This window comes from Ranitomeya variabilis, chromosome 5 (assembly GCF_051348905.1).
Source record: "Ranitomeya variabilis isolate aRanVar5 chromosome 5, aRanVar5.hap1, whole genome shotgun sequence".
Classification (NCBI taxonomy): domain Eukaryota; kingdom Metazoa; phylum Chordata; class Amphibia; order Anura; family Dendrobatidae; genus Ranitomeya; species Ranitomeya variabilis.
Window position 1 is genome coordinate 36522766 of NC_135236.1, and position 25444 is coordinate 36548209.

Here is a 25444-nt window from a genome sequence, read left to right on the forward strand (position 1 = left end):
CTCATCCCTTTTCCTGGCATTGATGTAATCAATGAGATGCCAATGCCTTGAGCGTGGGTGTATCCATGATGTCTTCTTGCGTGTGGGTAAGCGGAATAAAGTGTTGGTGATAACAAGGTCATGTGTGGCACACATCTTGAGGAGCAGCAGGCCATAACTGTTACACTTGCCAGTGCCGTGTCTCCCAATGACCCCTTCACAGTTTTGATGGTCTGTTCCCACTCTGGCATTAAAGTCTCCAAGTATAATGAGCTTGTCTGCCTGTGGGATTGCTGAAATAAGTGTGTCAAGTTCATAGTAGAACTCATCTTTAATGTCATCCGTATTAGTCATTGTGGGAGCATAGGTACTGATCAGAGTCGCGTGTTTCTTGTTTGTAAGTGGGAGCTGAAATGTCATCAGATGGTCATTGATGCCCCCCGGAAGCCTGGTAAGTTTACGAGCAAGATGAGTTTTGATAGCAATGATGCCTGCTTCTCGTTTTTCAGTGCTGCCTCGACCACTCCAGAAGAATGTATATCCACCATTATGCTCTGTCAATTGACCCTTGTCTGCCAGGCGTGTTTTGCTGAGAGCTGCTGTATCAATCTTGTAACGAGCTAGCTCCCGAGCAACCAATGCCATTCTTCTCTCTGGTCTGTCTGCCTTAGTATTATCCAGCAGAGTTCTCACATTCCATGTGCCAAGGTTGAGTACCATCATTTTCTTTTTCTTTATTGTGTGTCGACCACTGTATGGGAAACCCACCAGCTGCGGTAGGCTGGCCAGGTGAAATGAAGCAGACTATGTTTGAAGCACCTTTTCTAGCCCCGTCCTCGATTGAGGTGAGCAGAGTGATCCTGAACAGGACTGCTCAGACACCCAGGAGGCTGCCGAACTCCACTGCTGCTTCGGTCCAGTGGGGATCGACCATATGGCCTGGGCCGCCTGCGTGCAAGTTCGTGACTACAGCTTCCAGTGACTTCACACCTGCTGCTTTGCCACTCACCCATCGCCACAGAACTTTAGATATGCAGTGGTTGAAGTCATGACTTGCGCTTGACTTGAATTAAAGTGAAGAAGAGTTGCGCAGTCATCAACCTCACTCTCTCACCCGTACCTATCGGGCCCCAGTGGCAAGAGCTAGTTCACCTAGTTCATCTTGATATAATAAACATATGGTGAATGCACCTGCATTAAAAAATGATTATGGGTTCACTATTTTTTTTCCCATCCCTCAATTCTCCCTAATAAAAAAGTAACGAGTATATCTTTACATTCCATGTGCCGTAAAAGTGGTTCTACCATGCTGTGACGTCAAGGTGATGGTACAGATACTGACATTATGTTCTCAGAATCAGCAGCATAATGAGGATTGTTGTAATAAACGGTGCCCCTCCTACTGCAAACTGCTGAGCTTGGACAAAATTCTGATCCAGGCAGACCCTCTGGTAGACGTGGTCACCGGCCTCAGCAACATTACCAACACTGGCGTCACTATACAGGTGGCATGAGACCAAACAAGAGGCTCAGGTCTGTCCCTTGAAAAAACCTTTTCATTATTATTTACTCCACAAAAGTGGTGTAAATACAACAGAAATGTCAGCCAGTCCCTGAATATAAGACATTTCTTGTGGTGGCGTATGAAGGCTGAAAAATGTGACAAATTCATTAGCAGGCACACGCTGTTTACTCAATGTACTGTGTCTCACATATATCTGCTTAACGCTAGAGTATGAAAAGGTAAAATGTCTACATAGAATAGCAATAGCGTGGTCCCCCTGGAATCAATTTCCCCTATGAGCCCTAGGCACTCCAATCCGACCGTGCCTGCAGCCATATGATAGCAGGGTTAATGTTTTTTAATGCACTCAAAAATTGCTTGCCTTTTGATGCCATCTTTAAACCGCTTGATGTTCCATGTCATGAATTTTATTATTAGACCCATGCTCTTGTGTCCGAGATGACTTTCAGTATTCCATCAAATATGTCATATTTTAGAATTGTTTTCCTTAACCAGAAAGGAGTATTAATTTGTGCATATACCAAAAAAACCCAGAAGCCTAAACCTATCCCCAAATCTTCCCCCCACTCTAACTGACATAAACTTACCCTTAGTTGTAAGGGATGGGGCTCAAACACAAATAGAATAATCTGTTATTCTCACTTACTGTAAAAACGTTGAGAACTATTTTCCCCGAGTGCAAGTAAGTGGCTCAGGAACAGAGCTCATTCCACTACTGTAAGGAAAAAGAACAAGAAACATGCACAAAACTAAACTGCAAATTTAGAACAAGAATTATTGGGCTGCTAAGATGACTCAGGCTCAGACCAACTGTCTCTGTGAATCATTTTGCTCTCAAGGGCTGAGTATATATATATCCTTCTTTCATAGGAAGGGGGCGCTGTGTGTGCGCTTCAGGATGTGCTTGGAGGCATAATTATTATGGTTAATTAGGGACTGTCATTATTGTAAATGGCCGGTATGTGTTACAGAGGATCTCTGCGCTGTAAGCCCAAAATTATATGGTTATACTGGGATTTATAGTTCCACAAGTGTTTGTGTTTACTTAGAAGTGGGGCTTATAGGGTTAGTCAGAGAAGGAATGAATTGGCTAAACACACACACCTCCCACCTATGGGAGTGGTTACAGCTACATAATGTGACCAGAGTTTGGTCACATGGTTCAGAGTACATGGCCTGTGTGTTGGAATGTCCTGGAGTGGACTGGATTCCTGGAAGCACCTGCTAAGGTTATGGACTGAATGGTCAGTGTGTTGGATTGTCCTGGAGTGGACTGGATTCCTGGAAGCACATTGGGAGACCATGGACTGAGGGCCTGTGTGTTGGAAGTGCCTGGGACTGGACTTCCTGAATAGCACACGGAGAGGACTGGAATGGCTACTGTGTTGGGGAAGATACTGCGGGTCTTGACTATCTGAGGTGCCCTGGTCACAAGGACAGTGACCCCAGTGAGGAAGCTTTTCCCTGGGAACCAGGACTGACAGGAGTCAGTGTGTGGAGCCAGAGCTCCTGTAAGGTAACTCCAGATAAAGGAGGTTACGGGCAGAGAAGTATCTGCCATTGGAACAGACTGTCGGTGGTTAATGTGTTCCATTGATGTAAATAATAAACTGTTCGTGGTGTGGTTTATGATGTTTAATAAACTGGATAGACTTTATGTGGAGAAACCGTGCCTGAGTGCTTTAATCCCGTTGCCAAGCAAGCTTCCCCAACCCACTCAGGAAGCGCTATCTCACAGCACCCTATAGCTCAGGCCCGATTGGCTCTCATCTTCTGTTGGATCTGACATTCATGAGTGTCCAACCATCTAAGGGCATCCTTAAGGGTCTCAAAGAATGTAGTATTACCTAAGTCAACCACTCTCAGCTTGGCAGGATACATAATGGAATATATTGGTAGCCCAAAGCTCTTCTCCTTCTAATGTCCATGAACATGACTCTTTTGCACTGAACAGCTTCTGAAAAACCCAGAAAAAATGAGACATTCTGTCCACCAAGCCTAATGGCCTGGTTCTCCTGAGCAATCCGAGTAGTTCTATCAACAAATCCAGGCCTTGTAGGGACCCTATGGGATCTCTCCACTGAAAACACTTGAGTAAGACCTTCTTTGCCAAAGGTGTCAAGGAGCCATTTTTCAAAGAAGCTGTCTGGGTCATCCCTTTCCACCTTCTATGTGACCAACACCAGCCTAATATTATTGTGTCTATGCTGATAGATCAATCCAGATCTCCCTCCTTGAGCTGACAGAGATGTTCAGAACCCCAGTCCTACTCAAGCACGTACAGTCACTGCTTTGTATAGCCATATCAGCTACAGCTTCAGTGGTTTGAGGACACTAGAAGCCAGCATCTTCCTTTCCTCCCGACTGTGCGGAAGGCAGGAAAGTAACATCAGACAGGAGATCCGAGTCCCATAGAGACAAAAGACTACCTGAGAATGCAGATGGATGTTTCGGTGAGGCTGTTAGCAACCTCCTCTCCTTCTTCCAGCACGCTTCACAACGCAGGACCAGGTCCCGCTCTTATGATGGCCTCTGTCTTCCCAGCATCATGCAGTGGGATATATTATTACTGGTGCTGATTTCCTGCCCCAATAAAAGTTTTATGTAGACCAGCAGAGTCCTCTCACGTTCAAGAGGGCAACGCCCAGAGGAGATATTGAAAACAGCCGTGTTTTTTTGGCAAATTTTATAGTTAGGATGTTGGGAGCACTGCTCCAGTGTGACCGCTCAACTCCATAGCATAGCCATGCCCACAAGAGTTCATTATTTAATTAACTCTTTCAAGCTCAACTCTATTTATATTTCTTACTGCAAGCAACTTGGCTTTATTTTTCATTCCATTTCTCCAACTATGTTTATACAGTAAAGACATGGTATGAGCAGAAATTTGAGTACCTATCCAGAGCCCTGACCCCTTCCCAATCATCCAGGTTTAGGATGAATTGCATCTCTGATTATGAGTAAAAACTTTTGATCTAAGATCAGTACACGTACCAAAAAAGCAGTAAATGAGCTGCTAACTAAATGAAGCAAACCATACAGTAAATTAAAATGTAACATTTATTAGGCAAATTATTAAAATAAAAGCCACATTTACACAAAACCTACCCCAAACAGAGGGGGAGCCACTAAATCCACACTGAAGTTAAAAAAACAGTGTTAATCTACTTCCAGGCAAATTGAAGAATATAGAAAAGATTCATGCAATCAACATCAATTATGGCTCAAAATAAATAAAGTCATTAAAAGGAACGGGAGGAAGATACCAAAATAAATAAACATGTGCCAAAAGCATCAATAATAATAGTATCCCTATCCTGAACCCTATACTGACACACCATAAATTAAAAGGAAAGTGACTTAAAATAATGCCACAAATGAAGAATCAATCCTTTGATTCTTAGTTTTAAAAGTTTGACCCAACAGATCTTCAAACCATCCCACTGACTCCCACTTATATAAAAAAAAAACATTTTTTTCTGGTTTCTGTGGATTGAGCTTCTCATTTTTTTGTAAATTTGTGGAGACTATGGGAAGCCACAATACACACAGTTCTGTGGATGACGTGAAAACATCAATTGGTGCCAATAGTCAAGAACAGAAGGATGCCAACAATATTTACCCACACATCTTCTAAAGATATCAGGTATCATGATGGGATGTGAAAGAAGCCAAAAAGCCAATTAAAATTTTTTCTGTATATGAATTTTTGGAAAAAAGAATATACAACTCAATATACAACAGTATCCAAAACATTCTACACAACACTATCAAAATCCAATATTTCTCAAGTTTTCTCTAGATAGTTTCCTGAGCTACACCAATGGTGGCAAGTTCCGAAAGGTCTCAGCTCAATATTTATTTAGATCTTTTCAATTCTCAAAATTCAGTCTGATGAAAAAGAACATTTACACAGGAGATGCCAGTGAGATGCCTTAAAGCACCCAAATATTAGGAAATGCAATAAAAAAGAGAGGTCAAACCAGTCATAAAACTGACCTTGGATGGCGAGGATCAGCAGCAGGAGACATCGAGTTTCCATGATCGTCAACTATCTTTCATTCCTCCTACTTACCATTGCTTTTAGTAAACACCAGTAATTTCCTTGATGTCACAATCTGTGGTTGAAAGTTCTGCTGTTGAGTTCTTCCTTTTAAAGACTTAAATGCATTTACAGTGTGATGTTGTATTTAGTAAGAAAAGTATTTTTCGATTTCTAGGTGGTTTTCAGTAAACACTTTTCAGTGGGGAAAATTGATCTGATAGGAAATCGTCATGGGATTGTAGAATGAATTAGCATTTAGACTTTCTATTTATGAATGTCCATCAATGGAGGAACTTCATTGCTAATATCAAAATGGACCACATATTACAGAGCCAGTGGTATATAATTCCACCACACCCTTCCACAATCACAGAGGCAATTTCCTTTCTCATGCCAGCAGGACATCTGGAAATGTTTCTCATCACAGGTTCCTAATATCCAAGGAAAATAAGAGTTTTACATTAAGGTATAGCAAATTAATTTTGCGCAAATCAAATTTTTGTTGAACTCTTATTAATTTCCTGAACCCGGCAAATTTGAACAATTTTCAATTTTCTATGCGTATTGACTAAAATGGCCACCATTTCACACATGTCTGAAGATTACAGCAGCCAGAGAAGGCTCACATGATCTTGGGAAGATCCGTGGGGCTTTCTCATAATACCTTGCAGCTATCACATCACATGGCGTAGCACAGCCTATCAGAAGGGACTATCTTAGCCTTTATAAAAGCCTAGGCAAGGAAGGCAGCAGTCATTTAAGGTGAACATGAATAAACTGTACAGAATTTGGGTGATTCATTAACATTGGCGTAGTAATGAGGCGCTCCCTGGAGTACACTGACCTGCTTCATTATGTGGCATGCAAAAGTGATAGCGGTGTCAACTGTGTTTGAACCGTGTGTCTGTTTTTACTATCAGTGTGTCTTCAGTGTCCGTGTGTCCATTTTTACTATCAGTGTGTCTTCAGTGTCCGTGTGTCCATTTTTACAATCAGTGTGTCATCAGCAGTTTTCTTAGATGGATAAACAAATTACAAAGCTTCTCCTATACTTTGTAATGTTGATCATGGATGGTAAACATTAATGAGAATCGTGAACTCTACCTATTTTTCACGGTTCCAAAGACTTGTATTGGTAATTTTCAATCAAAATACAGGAGAAAAATGGGCATGTACAGATGAATTTTGTATGGACACATAGTCTGTGAAAAAACAAGTACATGTAAATAGCTCCATAGATTATAATGGGTACGTATTATATCCGTGAAAAAATGGATACAACCTATCTGAGCAACAAGGACGTGTGAATGAGGCCTAAGGAAAGGCCAATGATTCTGTTTCTTTATTATCAGCCTTGACTTTAAAACCTGAGTTATCGGACATTACCGTGTCCATAAGATGTCCTCTTTTCTATTCTATCTTATTCCTATATATTTGAGAGAAATATGGGGACACCTAACAAAACTAACAGTATAGTTCCTTTGGCCTAGTCAGAGAATCTTCTGCTTAAAAGGCCTACATTACTTTTGTAATGAAATCATTTTTACAAAATAAAAATAAAAATTCTAAGATAAAATTTCAAGAACTATCTGAAAATAAAGTATTGCCAAATCAGATATTTCTAAAATCTACCAAGAGGAAGTGAAAGCCGTGTTGATTTGAAAAGATGGAAGTATTTGAGAAGCTTAAAGGCCTAACAGAAAAAAAACATAAAGAGGAAACAGTAATATAAGAGAAATACAGGGAGGCTCTATTCATCTGAGCATCAAATATGAAGCCCACCACAAAATCTGGCTGGAATAATTCTCCAGGGCAATAGGTACAATGCTCCGCAGATTAATTTTCAGGATTCTAGAGCTCCTTCTATAGCACATTGATGACCTACCACTACCAATTTCTCCTGAGATTTCACCACAGATTTAACATCAAGAGTATCTCACAACAAACCGTGCAACTGTATATTCCAATATCAATGCAGAAGCAGAGTTAAAAAGTATGATGTGAATAAAAAAAAGGATACTTACACAGTATAAACAAGACGGAACATAGGGGAAAGGTACTGAGCTAGAGACTTGTAAAATCACGTGCTCGAACAATGACAGATGTGATGGCTGATCAGAGCACGTAGGAATGTGTTAAGGGAAGGCCTCCAGTAGAGCGAGAGAATTTGTAGGGATCCGGAGAAAATAGCACACCTCATTGGTGTCAAGAAGAGAAACTATCAACACACCTCGTTGACGGGTTCAAGAAGTAAGCTAAACCAAATGTTGGGTGTTATGCTCAACCGGTGAGGTGAATGCACTAAGGTCAGGATTGGCACACAGGCATCAGTGCAGCAAGGGAGTAAGGCATCCAGGAAATATGTAGTAGAGAAACTGGAATCCGTAGACAGATAGAAGTACTGGAAGAGGCAGGCAGACAGGTAGCTGAGGTACTGGAAGCCGCAGCTTAGTGTTGTGAATTTGGTTTCTGGGCTCCCCCGGTGGTCACTGGTGGTACTCAACTTGTGTGCTTCATCGCCTCTGTTCACCTGTTTCCATCAGGATGTGGGAGTTGTCTATTTAGCCTTGCTCCTCAGTCATTTCTATGCCGGCCAACAATGTTACCAGAAGCCTTTCTGTTGCATGTTCCTGCTCCTAGACTACTATCAGCTAAGTTGGACTTGTAGTCCTAAGTTTGTTTTGCATCTTTGTTCCAGTTCTCTGTGATTGTTTATTTCTGAGGCTGGAAGCTCTTGTGAGCTGGAATTGCCACTCTGGTGTCATGAGTTGATATTAGAGTCTTAAAGTAATTCCAGGATGGTGTTTTGAAAGGGTTTTCAGCTGACTGTGAAGTTCCCTTTTCTGTCTTCCTACTATCTAGTAAGCGGACCTCAATTTGCTAAACCTATCTTCATACTTCGTATGTCAATTTCCTCTGAAATCACCGACAATATATGTGGGGGCTACTGTCTGCCTTTTGGGGAAAATTTCTCTAGAGGTAAGCCAGGTCTGTATTTTCCTCTGCTAGGGTCAGTCAGTTCTCCGGCTGGCGCTGGGCGTCTAGGGATAAAACGTAGGCACGCTACCCGGCCACTGTTATTTGTGCGGTAGGTTTAGCTCACAGTCAGCTCGAGTTCCCATCTTCCAAGAGCTAGTCCTTTTTGTATGCTTTACTACGTTCTCTTGCCATTGAGAACCATGACAGCTTAGGTTCTGGAAGCCATAGGCAGTAAGGTAGCTTAGGTACTGGAAGCTGCAAGCAGACCGGTAGCTGACATACTGGAAACCACATGCAGACAGGTATCTAAGGTACTGGAAACCACAGGCAGACAGATAGCTGAGTGACCACAGACAAGGAACTGTGCCAGGTGACATGATTGTCCCATCCTGGATTCTTTAAGATGTCTCTAGGGTTTCAGTGATGGTCAATGAAGCAGTCCTGAGTTCTTCCAGCTGGAGCCGTGGTCCCCTAAGCTGATCTCCTGTAGAGTCTCTAGAACCAGAGGAAAAAGTCTCCTTATATAGTTCACAAATGACCTTCAAGCCAGCATCCAGAGCTCAGAGCAAGATGTGGATGAGGGTAACTTACATTGTTTATTTATAGTTTATCCTTCAATGCTTGCAAGTCAACAAACTTCATGGGCCGGTAAAATGAGTAATCAACAGATTAGCAAACATCTTTCTTCCTTGACCCTGCATTACTGTTTTGCAAACATAGCATACAATAAACTGTAGGAGCTTATATTGTAGGAAAATATTCATCCTACATGAAGATACAATACTTCAGACAATAGTTTATGATTCTGTGCCTACTGAATTTAGTCTGGCATAATTAAGAAGAAATGCTGTATCGTCACACCTTCCATCCCTTGTAACAATCTAGTTGCCACCTTTGAACTGACTAACTTTTGAACATTCTTTGCAAAATGTTGATCCCAAAACTGGATCCCATATTCTAGATGTGATCTCACAAGTGATTTATGAAGGGGTAACAATACAGTGGGATTTTATCTCTCTTTTTAAAATCTTTTTTTTGCTTTTGCAGCTGCTGCCTGACATTGAGTGCTGCTGCTCAGCTTACTTGTAACCAGAATCCCCCATACTTCTCCTGTTCTATAGTCCAGAGTATTCTCCCATCTTAATGTTTATGCAGCAGTAGGATTATTCCGTCCTCGGTGCATTACTCTACATTTATCCACATTAAACCTCATCTACCAAGTGTTTTCCCATTCAGTCATCTTATCCAAGTGACCCATTGGGAAGGTCCTATCCTGTTTCTAGTAGTAAAACATTACCATGTTTTTTTATTAAAAGAATGTTAAAAACCATATTAATTAAATAATTCAACAATTTGATTGAAATGTTTTTTATTTGCATAAAAAAATTATTAAATTAAATCTTACTTGTACTAAAATGTAAATGAGTAAAAAGGTAAAGAAAATATTTTGCATCAAGGCAAAAATCAGCTTTTAAAACGGGACTGAGCAAGGTCTAAAAATAAAAAAATAATACTCTCTTACCAATGGTCACATGATTGTCCCATCAAAAGAAAAAGCTTAATACTTGAGGTGGACGCGAGCAGCATGGGCAGAGATGCAAAGTGCATGTAGTGGGTAACTATGAATTTGTTTTTTCTTTCTTTTTAAAATGGCCATTTTTAACAGAAACATTGCAAAAAATTAGAATTAAAAAATGTTCTGGTGATGGGCCCTCTGATTGTAAATATGTATTCTCTCTCTATGGTTCCTTTTCAAAAAGTTCATCAAACAATTGCAGAAAATAGTTAAAAAAACAGAGAATAAGAAAAAGGAAATGTTGTAATAATTTCTAGCTGTAGATGTGTCATGTGATAAGTTTATTTAGGGCATCTCTACATAAATGACTGTGTTCAGCACTGATGAAACTCCAGATCAGGGTCTGAAGGTTAATCCACATGAGGCCGGTTTCACACGTCAGTGGCTCCGGTACGTGTGGTGACAGTTTTCTCACGTACCGGAGACACTGACTCACGTAGACCCATTAAAATCAATGTGTCTCTGCACATGTCAGCGTGTTTTCACGGACCGTGTGTCCGTTTGAAAAACACGGAGACATGTCAGTGTTCGTGGGAGCGCACGGATCACACGGACCCATTAAAGTCAATGGGTCCGTGTAAAACACGTACATGGATGCCGTCCGTGTGCCGTCCGTGTGCCGTGCAGGAGACAGCGCTACAGTAAGCGCTGTCCCCCCAGCTTGTGGTACTGAAGCCACCATTCATCCCTTCTCTCCAGCAGCGTTCGCTGGAGAGAAGGAGTGAAAAATGAATGTTTTTTAATTATTTTTGCCTTTAAAATCAAGTTCCTTGTCACCTCCCCCCTCCCACCCCCTGTGCACCCGCCCGCTGGAAATAAAATACTCACCCAGCTCCCTCGATGCTTTCTCTCAGCGTCGCAGCTAGTCCTGTATGAGCGGTCACGTGGTGCCGCTCGTTACAGTGATGAATATGCGGCTCCACCTCCCATAAGAGGACAAGGAACTTGATTTTAAAGACAAAAATAATAAAAAAACATTGATTTTTCATTCCTTCTCTCCAGCGAACGCTGCTGGAGAGAAGGGATGAATGGTGGCTTCAGCACCACGCTGGGGACAGCGCTTACTGTAGCGCTGTCTCCTGCACAGTCCGTGTGGTACTCAGTCAGCACATGGGCGGCACACGGCTGCCGCACGTGTGCCACACTGATGTGCCACGTGAGCTCACGGACACACGGACACGGATAACTCCGGTACCGATTTTTCCGGTACCGGAATTATCTGGAGGTGTGAGACTGGCCTTATATGTGCAGCCTCCATGGTAGATGGTAAAATGGAGGGCGGTGCCGCCTTTCACGGGCATCCCAGAAAGAAACTGGCACCAAAAAGAATGAGGCTCTGGCCTGAGTCGAGGCCACGGTCCACTGTGACTGATGCACTCCTGAAATGGGTGCGGGCAAAGAAAAAGCTTCAGCCTTTATAAAAGAGTGTGAGGAAACGGGTGGAACAGCTAGAAGTGACTCCGCACATGAACGGGAGGAGCTCAGAAGAGCCAGATGTTGTGACAGGAAGAGAAATGCCATTGCCGAGTGAGTTACCTGCCCGTGTGCAGCAGCTGGTGAGGAAGATTGGTGGGAGTCAGAGTGCAGCAGATGTATTTGTGCATGTTGAGCATCCCCTGCTGGATTACGGGACTGGAACCCTGAAAGGGTTAATCACCATGGACTGTGTGTGCGGTTGCTTTAAGGACTGTGTTGTTTTAACCCTACATTTTAACTGCATTTGCACTGAATTTTACCTGTTTTAACCTTAAACTGTTCCTTGATATATATCCCAAATTAGTTTTTACCAATCAAAAAAAAAAACGTGTATAGCAGCAAGGTAAATGTACAGGTCTCAATTATTAAAAATTAACCTTTAATAGATCCCACTAAAATACCGTTGGGTATAAATATCCAGTCGGTCTATGAAAAAACAAATGACAACAACACACCAAAAATAGATCACACCGTTTAAAATTCCACATAACACCCCTCCTTTCAAACAAGTAGGTGTATATCACAATAGCTTCAAGATTGTGCTCCATCACAAAAAAGCCTAAAGGCCAAATCAGCACCTTGTAGCCCACAGGCCACAGAAATACCTCTATTTTATAGATTTAGTAAATCCTTAGGATCGGGGTATTGTACGGATGTTCTCTAAAAGCCTCCCCCGGGATTCACGGACACTCTGGAGCCCTATGAATGCTTCTTGAAAAAAAACAGCAACGCTGGGTGAGATCGTTCTGTTATTTACTAAATCTATAAAATAGAGGTATTTCTGTGGCCTGTGGGCTACAAGGTGTTGATTTGGCCATTAGGCTTTTTTTGTGATAGAGCACAATCTTGATGCCATTGTGATATACACCTACTTGTTTGAAAGCAGGGGTGTTATGTGGAATTTTAAACGATGTGATCTATTTTTGGTGTGTTGTTATTTGTCATTTGTTTTTTCATAGACCGACTGGATATTTATACCCAACGGTATTTTAGTGGGATCTATTAAAGGTTAATTTTTAATAATTGAGACATGTACATTTACCTTGCTGCTATACACTGTTCCTTGATATATATATATATATATATATATATATATATATATATATATATATATATATACATATGCTGATGACACTCAGATCTACCTCTCTACCTCTCTGGCCCAGATGTCACCTCTCTGCCCTCCAGAATCACTGAGTGTCTATCAGCCATATCCTCCTCCTTCTCCTCTCGCTTCCTCAAACTCAATGTGGACAAATCTGAACTGATTATCTTTCCTCCATCTCGCACATCTTCCTTACCTGATCTATCTATCAAAATAAATGAAATCACACTTTCCCCTGTCCCCAAAATCCACTGCCTTGGAGTAACCCTTGACTCTGCCCTGTCCTTCAAACCGCACATCCAAGCTCTCACCACCTCCTGTCGCCTTCAGCTCAAAAATATTTCCAGAATCCATCCTTTCCTCAACCCACACTCTACCAAAATGCTTGTGCATGCCCTAATCATCTCCCGCCTAGACTACTGCAACATCCTCCTCTGTGGCCTACCTTCTAACACTCTCGCACCCCTCCAGTCCATCCTTAACTCTGCTACCCAACTAATTAATCTCTTTCCTCACTATACTCCTGCTTCCCCTCTTTGCAAATCCCTTCACTGGCTCCCAATTTCCCAGCGTATCCAGTTTAAACTACTAACAATGACCTACAAAGTCATCCATAACCTTTCTCCTTCTTATATTTCCAAACTAATCTCTCAGTATCTTCCCTCACGTAATCTCCGGTCCTCCCAAGACCTCCTAGAAGCCAAGGGCCGCGCTTAGTAACCCGATGTTTACCCTGGTTACCATTGTAAATATATAAAGCAAAAATGGCACAGACACATGATACAAATTACCTGCCACATACTGTATTAACCCACATCATGTGTCTGCTAGGACTACCGAACCCATCATCATAAACCATATATGAATACCACCAAAAAAGATGATGCAATGGTCAATTTGTAGAAAAAATCAATACAAACTTTATTAACATCTATTAAAAACTACATCACACCAAATTGGGACAGAGGGTGAAAAATGGAGCAACACATACGCTCCGTGTGATACATAGGTGACCGACACAATCACTCGGCACCGCACCTAAACTCCATGGTATCAATATACATGTTTAGTCCTATGTATGGACCACTACCAGCTGTAGCCACTACATACTCTATTAATTACTCCACAATGTCCTGTCACTACTCACTGGTACAATAGAACAAACACACCCGCATATCTTAGCTGACGATTCCCAGCAGAGACCATATGATAGGTCAATAATGTTACCTGTGTGGCGGGGATACCGGGGTGAGGCTGCAGTCCGGGCGAAAGCGTCTGCCCTGACGCGCATTTCAGACCTTTTCCTTTTTCAAGGGGCCTGGAAAAAGGAAAAGGTCTGAAATGCGCGTCGGGGCATCATCTTTTTTGGTGGTATTCATTTACCATTGTAAATGTAAAAAAAATAAACACTACATACTTACATTCCGGTGTCTGTCACGTCCCTCGCCGTCAGCTTCCCGCACTGACTGTGAGCGCCGGCCGTAAAGTCAAAGCAGAGCACAGCGGTGACATCACCGCTGTGCTGTGCTTTACGGCTGGCACTGACAGTCAGTGCGGGAAGCTGACGGCGAGGGACGTGACAGACACCGGAATGTAAGTATGTAGTGGCTTTTTTTTTTTACATTTACAATGGTAACCAGGGTAAACATCGGGTTACTAAGCGCGGCTCTGCGCTTAGTAACCCGATGTTTACCCTGGTTACCCGGGGACTTCGGCATCGTTGGTCGCTGGAGAGCTGTCTGTGTGACAGCTCTCCAGCAACCACACAACGACTTACCAACGATCATGGCCAGGTCGTATCGGTCATGATCGTTGGTAAATCGTTAAGTGTATCGGTACCTTTAGGCACAGGCAGAAAGGGATTTATCAATGGGGAGGAGTTAGAACACAGGTGCACAGAGCAAGGGGGGTATTGGACAGATCCTTCCTGGTTCTGTCAGATGCCTGGGCACCCTGCCCAAGGGCAGGACGTGTGAGTAGAGAGAACAAAGGACTAAAGCTTTGGGGACAAGTCTGCGGATTACAGTAAGGGCCCCAAGCTTGAGAGCAGTGCAAACGGGCACCAGCTCAACAGGATCATCCCAAATAAGGATTCGGGGTCTAATATCGGGGCGGGAGCAGCTGAGATGTTGTTCCTGTCACCTTTCCCTAATGGAACCGGACGAGGGGCTAACAGGGAGCTGGTGATATGGAATGTACAGATGGGATATGGATTGTCCAAAGAGGCTGCTCAGATGGCAGATAAAAGGAAGGCAAAGATGGGACAAGGTCGATTGTCCAATGATACGGCCGGGATTGCCGGGCAGTGGGAGCTGTTAGAAAGAACAAGATCTATCCGGATGACAGGAAAAGCGCAGGATGTGAGACTCTGTGAGAATTGTACTGCCAAAGTGCTGTGTGCTCATGTCATCATTAGTAAAGTTGAACTTTTGCAAAATAACTGTGATTCTGTGGTGTTTCCTGTGACCTGGAGTGACAGAGATAACCAATGGTATAGAAGTACCAGGACTTTATTTATCTTTTCATGTACAAGGTGCTATGGTGCTCACTGACTGTTGCTTAGTGAACTCGCCCACGACTACCACCCCATGCTACCTTGTTACAGGCACAAAAAAAAATCTTCTTTTCCTAGTGTCATACAGTAGGGGACCTGACTTTAACCCCTTTCTGCCATCGGACGGAATAATACGTCCAATGGCAGTATCCCCACTTTGATGTGGGCTTCGGCGGTGAGCCTGTATCAAAGCCGGGACATGTCAGCTGTTTTTAACAGCTGACATGTGCCCGCAATAGGCGCGGGTGGAATCACGATCCACACGTGCCTATTAACTAGCTAAATGACGCTGTCAAACTCTGACAGCGGCATTTAACAAGTGCTTCCGGCCATCTGGCAGGAAATGCGCGCATCCGTGACCCCAGCCACATAAACAGATGTCATCGGCATGACAACCAGAGGTTTCCTTGAGACCTCTATGGTTGTTGATGCCGAATTGCTGTGAGCGCCACCCTGTGATCGGTGCTCATAGTATCTCAGCAATTCAGCTACATAAAAGTGATCTGAACATTGCTTCTATGTAGTTGAGCCGATCAAGTTGTGCCAGCTTCTAGTAAAGTAAAAAAAATGTTTTTAAAAATATGAAAAAAAAGCAAAAAATATGAAAGTTCAAATCACCCTCCTTAATTAAAAACATCAGCTTGCCGCACAAAAAATAAGCCCTCACCCAACCCCAGATCACAAAAATGGAGACGCTACGGGTATCGGAAAATTGCGCAATTTTTTTTTTTTTTAGCAAAGTTTGGAGTTTTTTTTCACTACTTAGATAAAAATAACCTAGACATGTTTGGTGTCTGTGAACTCGTAATGACCTGGAGAATCATAATGGTAGGTCAGTTTTAGCATTTACTGAACCGAGCAAAAAGTCGAAACAGAAAACAAGTGTGGGATTGCACTTTTTTGGGAATTTCACTGCACTTGGATTCCTTTTCTTGTTTTCTAGTACACGACATGGTAAAACCAACAGTGTTGTTCAAAAGTACAACTCGTTCTGCAAATAATAAGCCATCAAATGGACATATTGACAGAAAAATAAAAAAGTGATGGCTCTGGGAAGGAGGGGAGCGGAAAAAGAAAACACAAAACCGAAAAAAGCTTCGGGGGTTAGGGGCTTAAAATAGTTTGAAGCATCTAGTGTGTTATAGAGGCCTGATCCAGATGCCACAAACATTTCTTATGTTCCTAGTGTCATATAGTAGGGAATCTGACTTTAAAATAGTTTGTAGCATAACTTCTTTGTCATACAGGCCTCTTCCACACTCAAACAATTTCAACTTTGAATTTACTGTTGCTTAATTTCAGCTGTTTGCAGAGGTGGTGCAGAGTTTAAAATCTAATTTTTGTTGCTAATACTGTGCTCTTACCACTCTGTCTGAGGAACACGACTGGGAAAAAGCAAGGCAGTGGTGTAAGGGGAATTAGGCTTGGTGTTCAAGGTGTACGTAGGTTAGATGGTAACGTTTGTGAAAACACCAGTGAAGCAATGTCACATCCTATGCAAAGACAACTGACAACTTATGTTACTGGACAGGCTACACCACTACCTTTCTTTGGCAGACACACAGCGGTATGCCTTGTTGATGCTGCCCAGAAAGAGCATATACTCGAGTGAATGGCAAGCGCTGCTTGAAATGGTCTCACCTCGTCTTCCTCCACCTCAACATCACATTCAGTACAGTCCACAGAGGTGGTACCCAAATTCCCTTTGCTTCCTCTTGCGTCCCAACTATCCAATCATTCAACTGACTGTACGGCACCACAGATGCGTGAGTCTGAAGAGCTGTTCACACATTCTATGCCATGTTCATCAGAAGTGTACTCAAAAGCTTTGCAGAAGCAAGAGGAGGAAATCTGCGCCGATGCCCACATTTTTTAGCTTGGACCTGAGGCAGGATGAAGTACAGTCCAAACAGCATCCTGACCCTCACCATCGGATGTTAACACCTGGGGGGAGGTGATCCTGATGAGACTCAGATATCTGAGGCTCAAGCGGACTGTACTGTGCTATCAGGGCAAGAAGAGGAGGAGGGTGGCTCCAAGGGCGAGGAATGTGATAACACAGAGGTTGATGGAGGAAGATGAGGAGGTTACATTGCACCGAATTTTGCACACACATAGTGATGCAGCCATGACTAGCGATGCATCCTCAGCCACAACTGTGCCTCTGACCAGCAGCATTCATGGGTCTGCAGCTTGCAGGGGTGGCAAGGGTTGCCTAGCCTTGGCCTTTTTTGACACTGAAAAGGATGAGCTAAATCACGTAATCTGCCAACTTTGCAAAAAAACTGAGTCGAGGTAAAAACAGCAATAATTTGTCTACTACATGTATGAACCTTCACATGCACAATCAACATGCTTTACTGTGGGAATCAGTCTGCGCAAAAATGCGGACCAGCGGACCTCAATAACCATCAGCCACCCCATAAATTGCATCTGCTGCTACTTCCTCCTCCTCTGTTACCGTGCCAACTGTTGAGATGCAGGTCTTTGACCACAGAACCACAGGTTCTTTACAGTCACGCTGACTGAGAGCCCAACTTCAGCTGTAACGGAAGTGCATGCATTCATGCTCTTTTTGACCGATCTCAGAGAACGAGCACACCACAAGTTTCATGTTCATTAGTTGTGGTCATGTAAAAGATTGTTTCCTCCTACGCATAACAAAGCTAACAGGTTGAATTCCACCATCTCCAATCTGTTGGCCATGGAAATGCTGTCTTTCCGCCTGGTAGATACAGACGGTTTCTGAAAGCTGATGGCCATCGCAGTCCCACAGTACCAATTTCCCAGTCTCCATTACTTTTCTAAGAAAGCTGTGCCTGCAATACTCCAGCATTTCGCAGACAACATCACCCATTCCTTGACAAAATATTTGTCTGCCAGGGTACATTTCACCACAGACCACAGACCACAGACACTTGGAAAAATTAGCATGGCCAAGGGCGCTACATCTCGCTGACTGGGCACTGGGTGACACTGGTGGCTGCAGGGACCGGCGAAGCTCCCCGAGTTTTGGAATCCCCAAGGTTTGCAAGACAAATCTCTCCATTTAATACTTCCTCCACTGCTTCTGCCTCCTCTATCTCCTCTAGGGCCTCCACCTGTGCCCTCAACCTCTGCCTTAAAGAGACATGCATTCCAACAGTGCAGAGCGAATACACAGCACCACCCTAATGCGCATCCAGGGCTCACCGCAAACAAGCAGTGTTAAAATTTTTAAGTCTCCAGAAACGCGTTGAGATTCTTACCCATATGGCTTGTGCTGAAGTCTGTATCCTCTATGCTCAATAGTATGTGAATAAAGAAAACTCTTTTTTACGGATTCGGTGAAGCTGGACATTCTTTTCTTTTTGGACTCTATACGCCTGAACACAGCGGGTCCGTGCTCCCGAGGATTGGTTTATGCATCACGGGTGAGCTGGTTTATATTTCTTCTTTTAAAATTTATATACCTTAGAGATCGCAGTCATACAGCTGAAGAATTGTGGACAACTCTCCAGGCTGAGTTTGATCAATGACTGTCTCCGCGGAACCAGCATCCAGGGAAGGCCGTGTGCGATAATGGTGCGAACCTTGTGGCGGCCTTATGTTAAGCAAAGCTCACACACATGCCTTGCATGGCTCATGTCCTCAACCTGGTGGTACAGCATTTTCTCTGCCACTCTCCTGGCCTGGGTGAGCTGCTCCAGAAAGCATGTAAGCTGTTTGCTCATTTCCGCTGTTAGCACCCCTCTGGTCATTAACATTCATAGATACAGGGATCTTTGTCCATGCCACTTAACAGGTTGATATGTGATGTGCCAATACAGTGGAATTCCACTCTGCACATGTTGCAGTGACTGTGGCAGCAGGAACAAGCCCTGACACAGTGTGTCATGTTGTATAGCCTGGGCCAACGCAGCACGGACGTGGGGCATATCACATTTACAGAGTGGGCACAGATTAAGGCCCTCTGCATCCTTCTGCACAGCTTCGAAATGGCTACTAAGATGGTTAGCGCTGACAACGCTGGCATCAGCATCACTATTCCGGTCATCTATATGCTGGAGCAGACTTTGAATAGCCTGTGGGAGGAGATGATGGTCCCAGAAAAAGAGGAGGAAACAAAGGAGGATGCGGAAGGGATAACATTGCATCTAAGTTCAAGACTGTCGTCACACAGGTGGGTGCCAATGGAGGGTGGATTACTGCTATTGAGGGGGGCTGGTGATAACAGACAGTCCCTCTGCCTTTGGATCGGAGACAACGCGGCATGACGCGGGGTCTCGATCGTTGCCATTGTGACCTGATGTCGCCATGATGACATCCAGGTCACCAGAGCTAGGAAACTTGCTGATCATGCACAGTACATGATCAGCAACTTTCCCTGTCAGTGCAGAGCTGACAGCTTCTACAGCATGGGGATCTGATCAGCTGACATGTGTCCCTAACAGCCGTGGGTAGAATCGCGATCCACCCACAGCTGTTAACTCTGATAGTGGCATTTAACATGCACGCACAGGAAGCGTGTCATTACCTCCTCCCTTCAGCGCCCATGTCACATGACTGCGGGTCGCCGATGGGTCAGAATGACAACCAGAAGTCTCCTGGAGACCTCTATGGTTGTCACTGTCGGATTGCTATGAGCGCCGCCTGGTGGTTGGCGCTCATAGCAAGTGTGTAATTCTACTACATACAGGTGATCTGATCATCGCCTGTATGTAGGAGAGCCGATCATGTTATGGCAGCTTCCAGAGACTACTGAAGCATACCAAAAGTAAAAAAAAAGTTTTTAAAAATATAAAAAAATATAAAAGTTCAAATTACTCCCCTTTCGCCCCATTCAAAATAAAACAATTTAAAAAAAATCAGGCTTACATATATTTGGCATCGCCGAGCTCAGAATCGCCTGATCTATCAATAAAACAAAGGATTAACCTGATCGTTAAATGACATAGCGAGAAAAAAAGTAAAAACGCCAGAATTACATTTTTTTGGTCACCACAACTTTGCATTAAAATGCAATAGCGGGCGATCAAACCATTGTACCTGCACCAAAATGGTATAATTAAAAACTTCAGGTCGGCGCACAAAAAATATGCCCTCACCTGCCGCTCAATACTCAAAAATGGAGACGCTACCGGTCTCGGAATTTTTTTTTTGACAAAGTTTAGAACTTTTTTTCACCACTTAGAGAATAAAGAACCTAGACATGTTTGGTGTCTATGAACTCACAATGACCTGAATACTCAAAATAGCAGGTCAGCTTTAGCATTTAGTGAACCTAGTTAAAAAACAAACAAAAAACAAGTGGGCGACTGCTCTTTTTTTGCAATTTTACCGCACGTGGAAATTGTTTCCTGTTTTCGAGTGCACGACATGGTAAAACCAGTGATGTCATTCAAAAATACAACTCATCTTACAAAAAACAAGCCATCACATGGCCATTTTAACCAAAAAATAAAACAGTAATGGCCATGGGAGGGAGAAAAAAGTGGAAACAGAAAAATGGAAATACCCCTAGTTCTTAAGGGGTTAATATTATTATTATTTATTAATATAGCGCCATTTATTCCATGGCGTTTTACATGTGAGGAGGGGTATACATAATAAAAACAAGTACGATGGCACCTTTGAATTGTAAGGTAACATCAAGCCACCTTATTAATGGAGAGGAGTCAATAAGACACCTATACATTACTAATCCTATAGTTGTGAAAGAGTTAAATAAACACACAGCCAGAAAAAAGTATTTTTATGAAATAAAACACAGTTTTGCAATCTTTATTATTCTGCCAATCCAACCCTCAATTTCCTGCAAAAAAAGAAAAAATAATAAACCAACACAAATACTTCCTGGTCTGACGCAGTCCATTTAATAACGAGTGTCCCACGACGATCTCCCCTATATCAGGAGATGTGACCAATCTACAGGGCCTCCAGTAACACACTGACAGGAAACAATGGCTCCTGCAGTGTTATCACTGAGGGTTCTGCTGCACTGCTAGTGAGAATTTTCCCATGCAGTGGTGCCGCAAGTGACAGTATGAACTCTGCACTCTCAGATGTGGAGGGATACAGTGCAGAAGGATACCTTCCATCATTGTATCACTGGAGCCCCTGGAGAGCGGTCACATCTGCCATTGTGACAGCTATCCACGGGAGATCGTCATGGGACACTCGTTATTAAATGGATTACATCAGATCAGGGAGTATACTGTTGTTTTATTATTTTTATTTTTTTTTACAGGTGATCGAGGGCTTCGAGTATTAGCTCTATGGTGAGTATGTACTGTATGTTGTATGTTCTGTATGTCTATATGTATGTACTGTATATGTGTGTATGTGGGTTTTTTTTTACACTTGAACACAGTAGCCGGATAATGGGACTACTACTGTCCCATCATTCAGCTAGCTGTCACTGTAGCAGGCATAGCCAAATGGGACTAGTAGTCCCATCAGACGATGCCTGCCTACACACAGACACACACAAACACACAGCCCCACACACACACACATACAGCCCCGCACACACACACAGCCTCACAGACACCCGCAGACCCACACACACACACAGACACACACAGCTCCGCAGACACACACAGACACACAAATACACCCGCACACAGCCCCGCACATCTTCTCTGCACACACAGTCTCCGCCCACACACAAAGTCTCCGCCCACACTCCACCCACACATGCTTCCTCCTCCTGATCTGCAGCGTTTCTCATAGGCACATCCTGACTCAATGGAAGTCAATGGGTGCCGAAAAGCTGCAGATCCTCAAAAAGAATTGACATGCTGCGGTAAATAAAATGCTGCAAATCTGCGAGTATTTTTACGCAGCATGTGCACAACAATTCTCAATTTCCCAGTGTCTAACATTGCTTGTGCACTACACTGTGGATTTGATGCAATTCCGCTCATCCAAAAACGCTGCGGATCCGCATCTAAATCCCCAACGTGTGCACAAAGCCTTACAGCTCAGCACGCAGCTGCACCAGACTGAGCGACTGGGATGTAAGTAACTGCTAGGGTTGAGCGAAACGGGTCGATCATTTTCAAAAGTCGCCGACTTTTGGCTAAGTCGGCGTCTCATGAAACCCGATCCGACCCCTGTGCTTGTCGGCCATGCGGTACGCGACTTTCGCGCCAAAGTCGCGTTTCAATGATGCGAAAAGCGCCATTTCTCAGCCAATGAAGGTGAACGCAGAGTGTGGGCAGCGTGATGACATAGATCCTGGTCCCCACCATCTTAGAGAAGGGCATTGCAGTGATTGGCTTGCTGTCTGCGGCGTCACAGGGGCTATAAAGGGGCGTTCCCGCCGACCGCCATCTTACTGCTGCTGATCTGAGCTTAGGGACAGGTTGCTGCCGCTTCGTCAGAAGCAGGGAGAGCGTTAGGCAGGGTCCACTAACCACCAAACCGCTTGTGCTGCAGCGATTTCCACTGTCCAACACCACCTTCGGTGTGCAGGGACTGTGGAAGCTATTTTTTTTTTTTTTTTCCCTCAGCGCTGTAGCTCATTGGGCTGCCCTAGAAGGCTCCGTGATAGCTGTATTGCTGTGTGTACGCCACTGTGGAAACCAACTGCTTTTTTCAAAGCACATATCCTCTTGTTCCTTCCTTTCTGCACAGCTATCTTTTTTGTTTGTCCACACTTTTTATTTAATTTGTGCATCAGTCCACTCCTATTGCTGCCTGCCATACCTGGCTTAGATTACTGCAGGGAGATAGTAATTGTAGGACAGTCCCTGTTTTTTTTTTGTTTTTTTTGTGGGAGATTAAGATTGGCATTTCTGCTACAGTGCCATCCCTGTGTGTGCCATCTCTCACTGAGTGGGCCATAGAAAGCCTATTTATTTTTTCCGTGATTTGTGTTCTAAATTCTACCTCAACACAAAAACACTACATCAATCAGTGGGAGAAAAATATTGGCCTCAGTCAGGGCTTGTGTGCCACTGCTGTGTGTGCTATCTCTCATTCAGTGGGCCATAGAAAGGCAATATTTTTTTTTTTTTTAATATTATTTGGTTTCTAAAGTCTCCCTGAAAAAAAAAAAAACCTAAAAAAACAGTGGGAGAGTAATATTGCCCTTTCAGCTTGTGTGCCAGTCTTGACTCCTGGGTGTGCCACCTCTCTCCCTCTCATTCAGTGGGCCATAGAAAGCCTATTTATTTATTTTTTTAAATATTATTGGGTTTCTAAAGTCTCCCTTAAAAAACAAAAAATACATAAAAAAACAGTGGGAGAGTAATATTGCCCTTTCAGCTTGTGTGCCAGTCTTGACTCCTGGGTGTGCCACCTCTCTCCCTCTCATTCAGTGGGCCATAGAAAGCCTATTTATTTTTTTTTTTTAAATATTATTGGGTTTCTAAAGTCTCCCTTAAAAAACAAAAAATACATAAAAAAACAGTGGGAGAGTAATATTGCCCTTTCAGCTTGTGTGCCAGTCTTGACTCCTGGGTGTGCCACCTCTCTCCCTCTCATTCAGTGGGCCATAGAAAGCCTATTTATTTTTTTTTTTAAATATTATTGGGTTTCTAAAGTCTCCCTTAAAAAACAAAAAATACATAAAAAAACAGTGGGAGAGTAATATTGCCCTTTCAGCTTGTGTGCCAGTCTTGACTCCTGGGTGTGCCACCTCTCTCTCTCATTCAGTGGGCCATAGAAAAGCTATTTTTTTTTTTTGGTTTTTTTAATATTATTTGGTTTCTAAAGTCTCCCTGAAAAAAAAAAAAACATAAAAAAACAGTGGGAGAGTAATATTGCCCTTTCAGCTTGTGTGCCAGTCTTGACTCCTGGGTGTGCCACCTCTCTCCCTCTCATTCAGTGGGCCATAGAAAGCCTATTTATTTTTTTTTTTAAATATTATTGGGTTTCTAAAGTCTCCCTTAAAAAACAAAAAATACATAAAAAAACAGTGGGAGAGTAATATTGCCCTTTCAGCTTGTGTGCCAGTCTTGACTCCTGGGTGTGCCACCTCTCTCCCTCTCATTCAGTGGGCCATAGAAAGCCTATTTATTTTTTTTTTTAAATATTATTGGGTTTCTAAAGTCTCCCTTAAAAAACAAAAAATACATAAAAAAACAGTGGGAGAGTAATATTGCCCTTTCAGCTTGTGTGCCAGTCTTGACTCCTGGGTGTGCCACCTCTCTCTCTCATTCAGTGGGCCATAGAAAGGCTATTTTTTTTTTTTTTGGTTTTTTTAATATTATTTGGTTTCTAAAGTCTCCCTGAAAAAAAAAAAAAAACATAAAAAAACAGTGGGAGAGTAATATTGCCCTTTCAGCTTGTGTGCCAGTCTTGACTCCTGGGTGTGCCACCTCTCTCCCTCTCATTCAGTGGGCCATAGAAAGCCTATTTATTTTTTTTTTTAAATATTATTGGGTTTCTAAAGTCTCCCTTAAAAAACAAAAAATACATAAAAAAACAGTGGGAGAGTAATATTGCCCTTTCAGCTTGTGTGCCAGTCTTGACTCCTGGGTGTGCCACCTCTCTCCCTCTCATTCAGTGGGCCATAGAAAGCCTATTTATTTATTTTTTTAAATATTATTGGGTTTCTAAAGTCTCCCTTAAAAAACAAAAAATACATAAAAAAACAGTGGGAGAGTAATATTGCCCTTTCAGCTTGTGTGCCAGTCTTGACTCCTGGGTGTGCCACCTCTCTCCCTCTCATTCAGTGGGCCATAGAAAGCCTATTTATTTTTTTTTTTAAATATTATTGGGTTTCTAAAGTCTCCCTTAAAAAACAAAAAATACATAAAAAAACAGTGGGAGAGTAATATTGCCCTTTCAGCTTGTGTGCCAGTCTTGACTCCTGGGTGTGCCACCTCTCTCCCTCTCATTCAGTGGGCCATAGAAAGCCTATTTATTTATTTTTTTAAATATTATTGGGTTTCTAAAGTCTCCCTTAAAAAACAAAAAATACATAAAAAAACAGTGGGAGAGTAATATTGCCCTTTCAGCTTGTGTGCCAGTCTTGACTCCCGGGTGTGCCACCTCTCTCTCATTCAGTGGGCCATAGAAAGCATTTTTTTTTTTTTTCCTTGATTTGTGTTCTAAAATCTACCTCAACACAAAAACACTACATCAATCAGTGGGAGAAAAATATTGGCCTCAGTCAGGGCTTGTGTGCCACTGCTGTGTGTGCTATCTCTCATTCAGTGGGCTATAGAAAGCCTATTTATTTATTTATTTTTTTTCTTATTATTTGGTTTCTA

At 42.9% G+C, this 25444-nt stretch overlaps 1 protein-coding gene across 1 annotated transcript in view; it reads right to left on the reverse strand.

Annotated features, from left to right (window-relative positions):
• The window catches only part of LOC143774257 (uncharacterized), a 112742-nt gene extending 107133 nt beyond the window's left edge, over nucleotides 1–5609 (reverse strand). The window contains exon 1 of the mRNA XM_077261659.1: nucleotides 5504–5609. Coding sequence (XP_077117774.1) covers nucleotides 5504–5546 — 43 coding nt within the window. The 5' untranslated portion in view covers nucleotides 5547–5609. The remainder of the gene's footprint in view (nucleotides 1–5503) is intronic.
• Between the last annotated feature and the right edge of the window lie 19835 nt (nucleotides 5610–25444).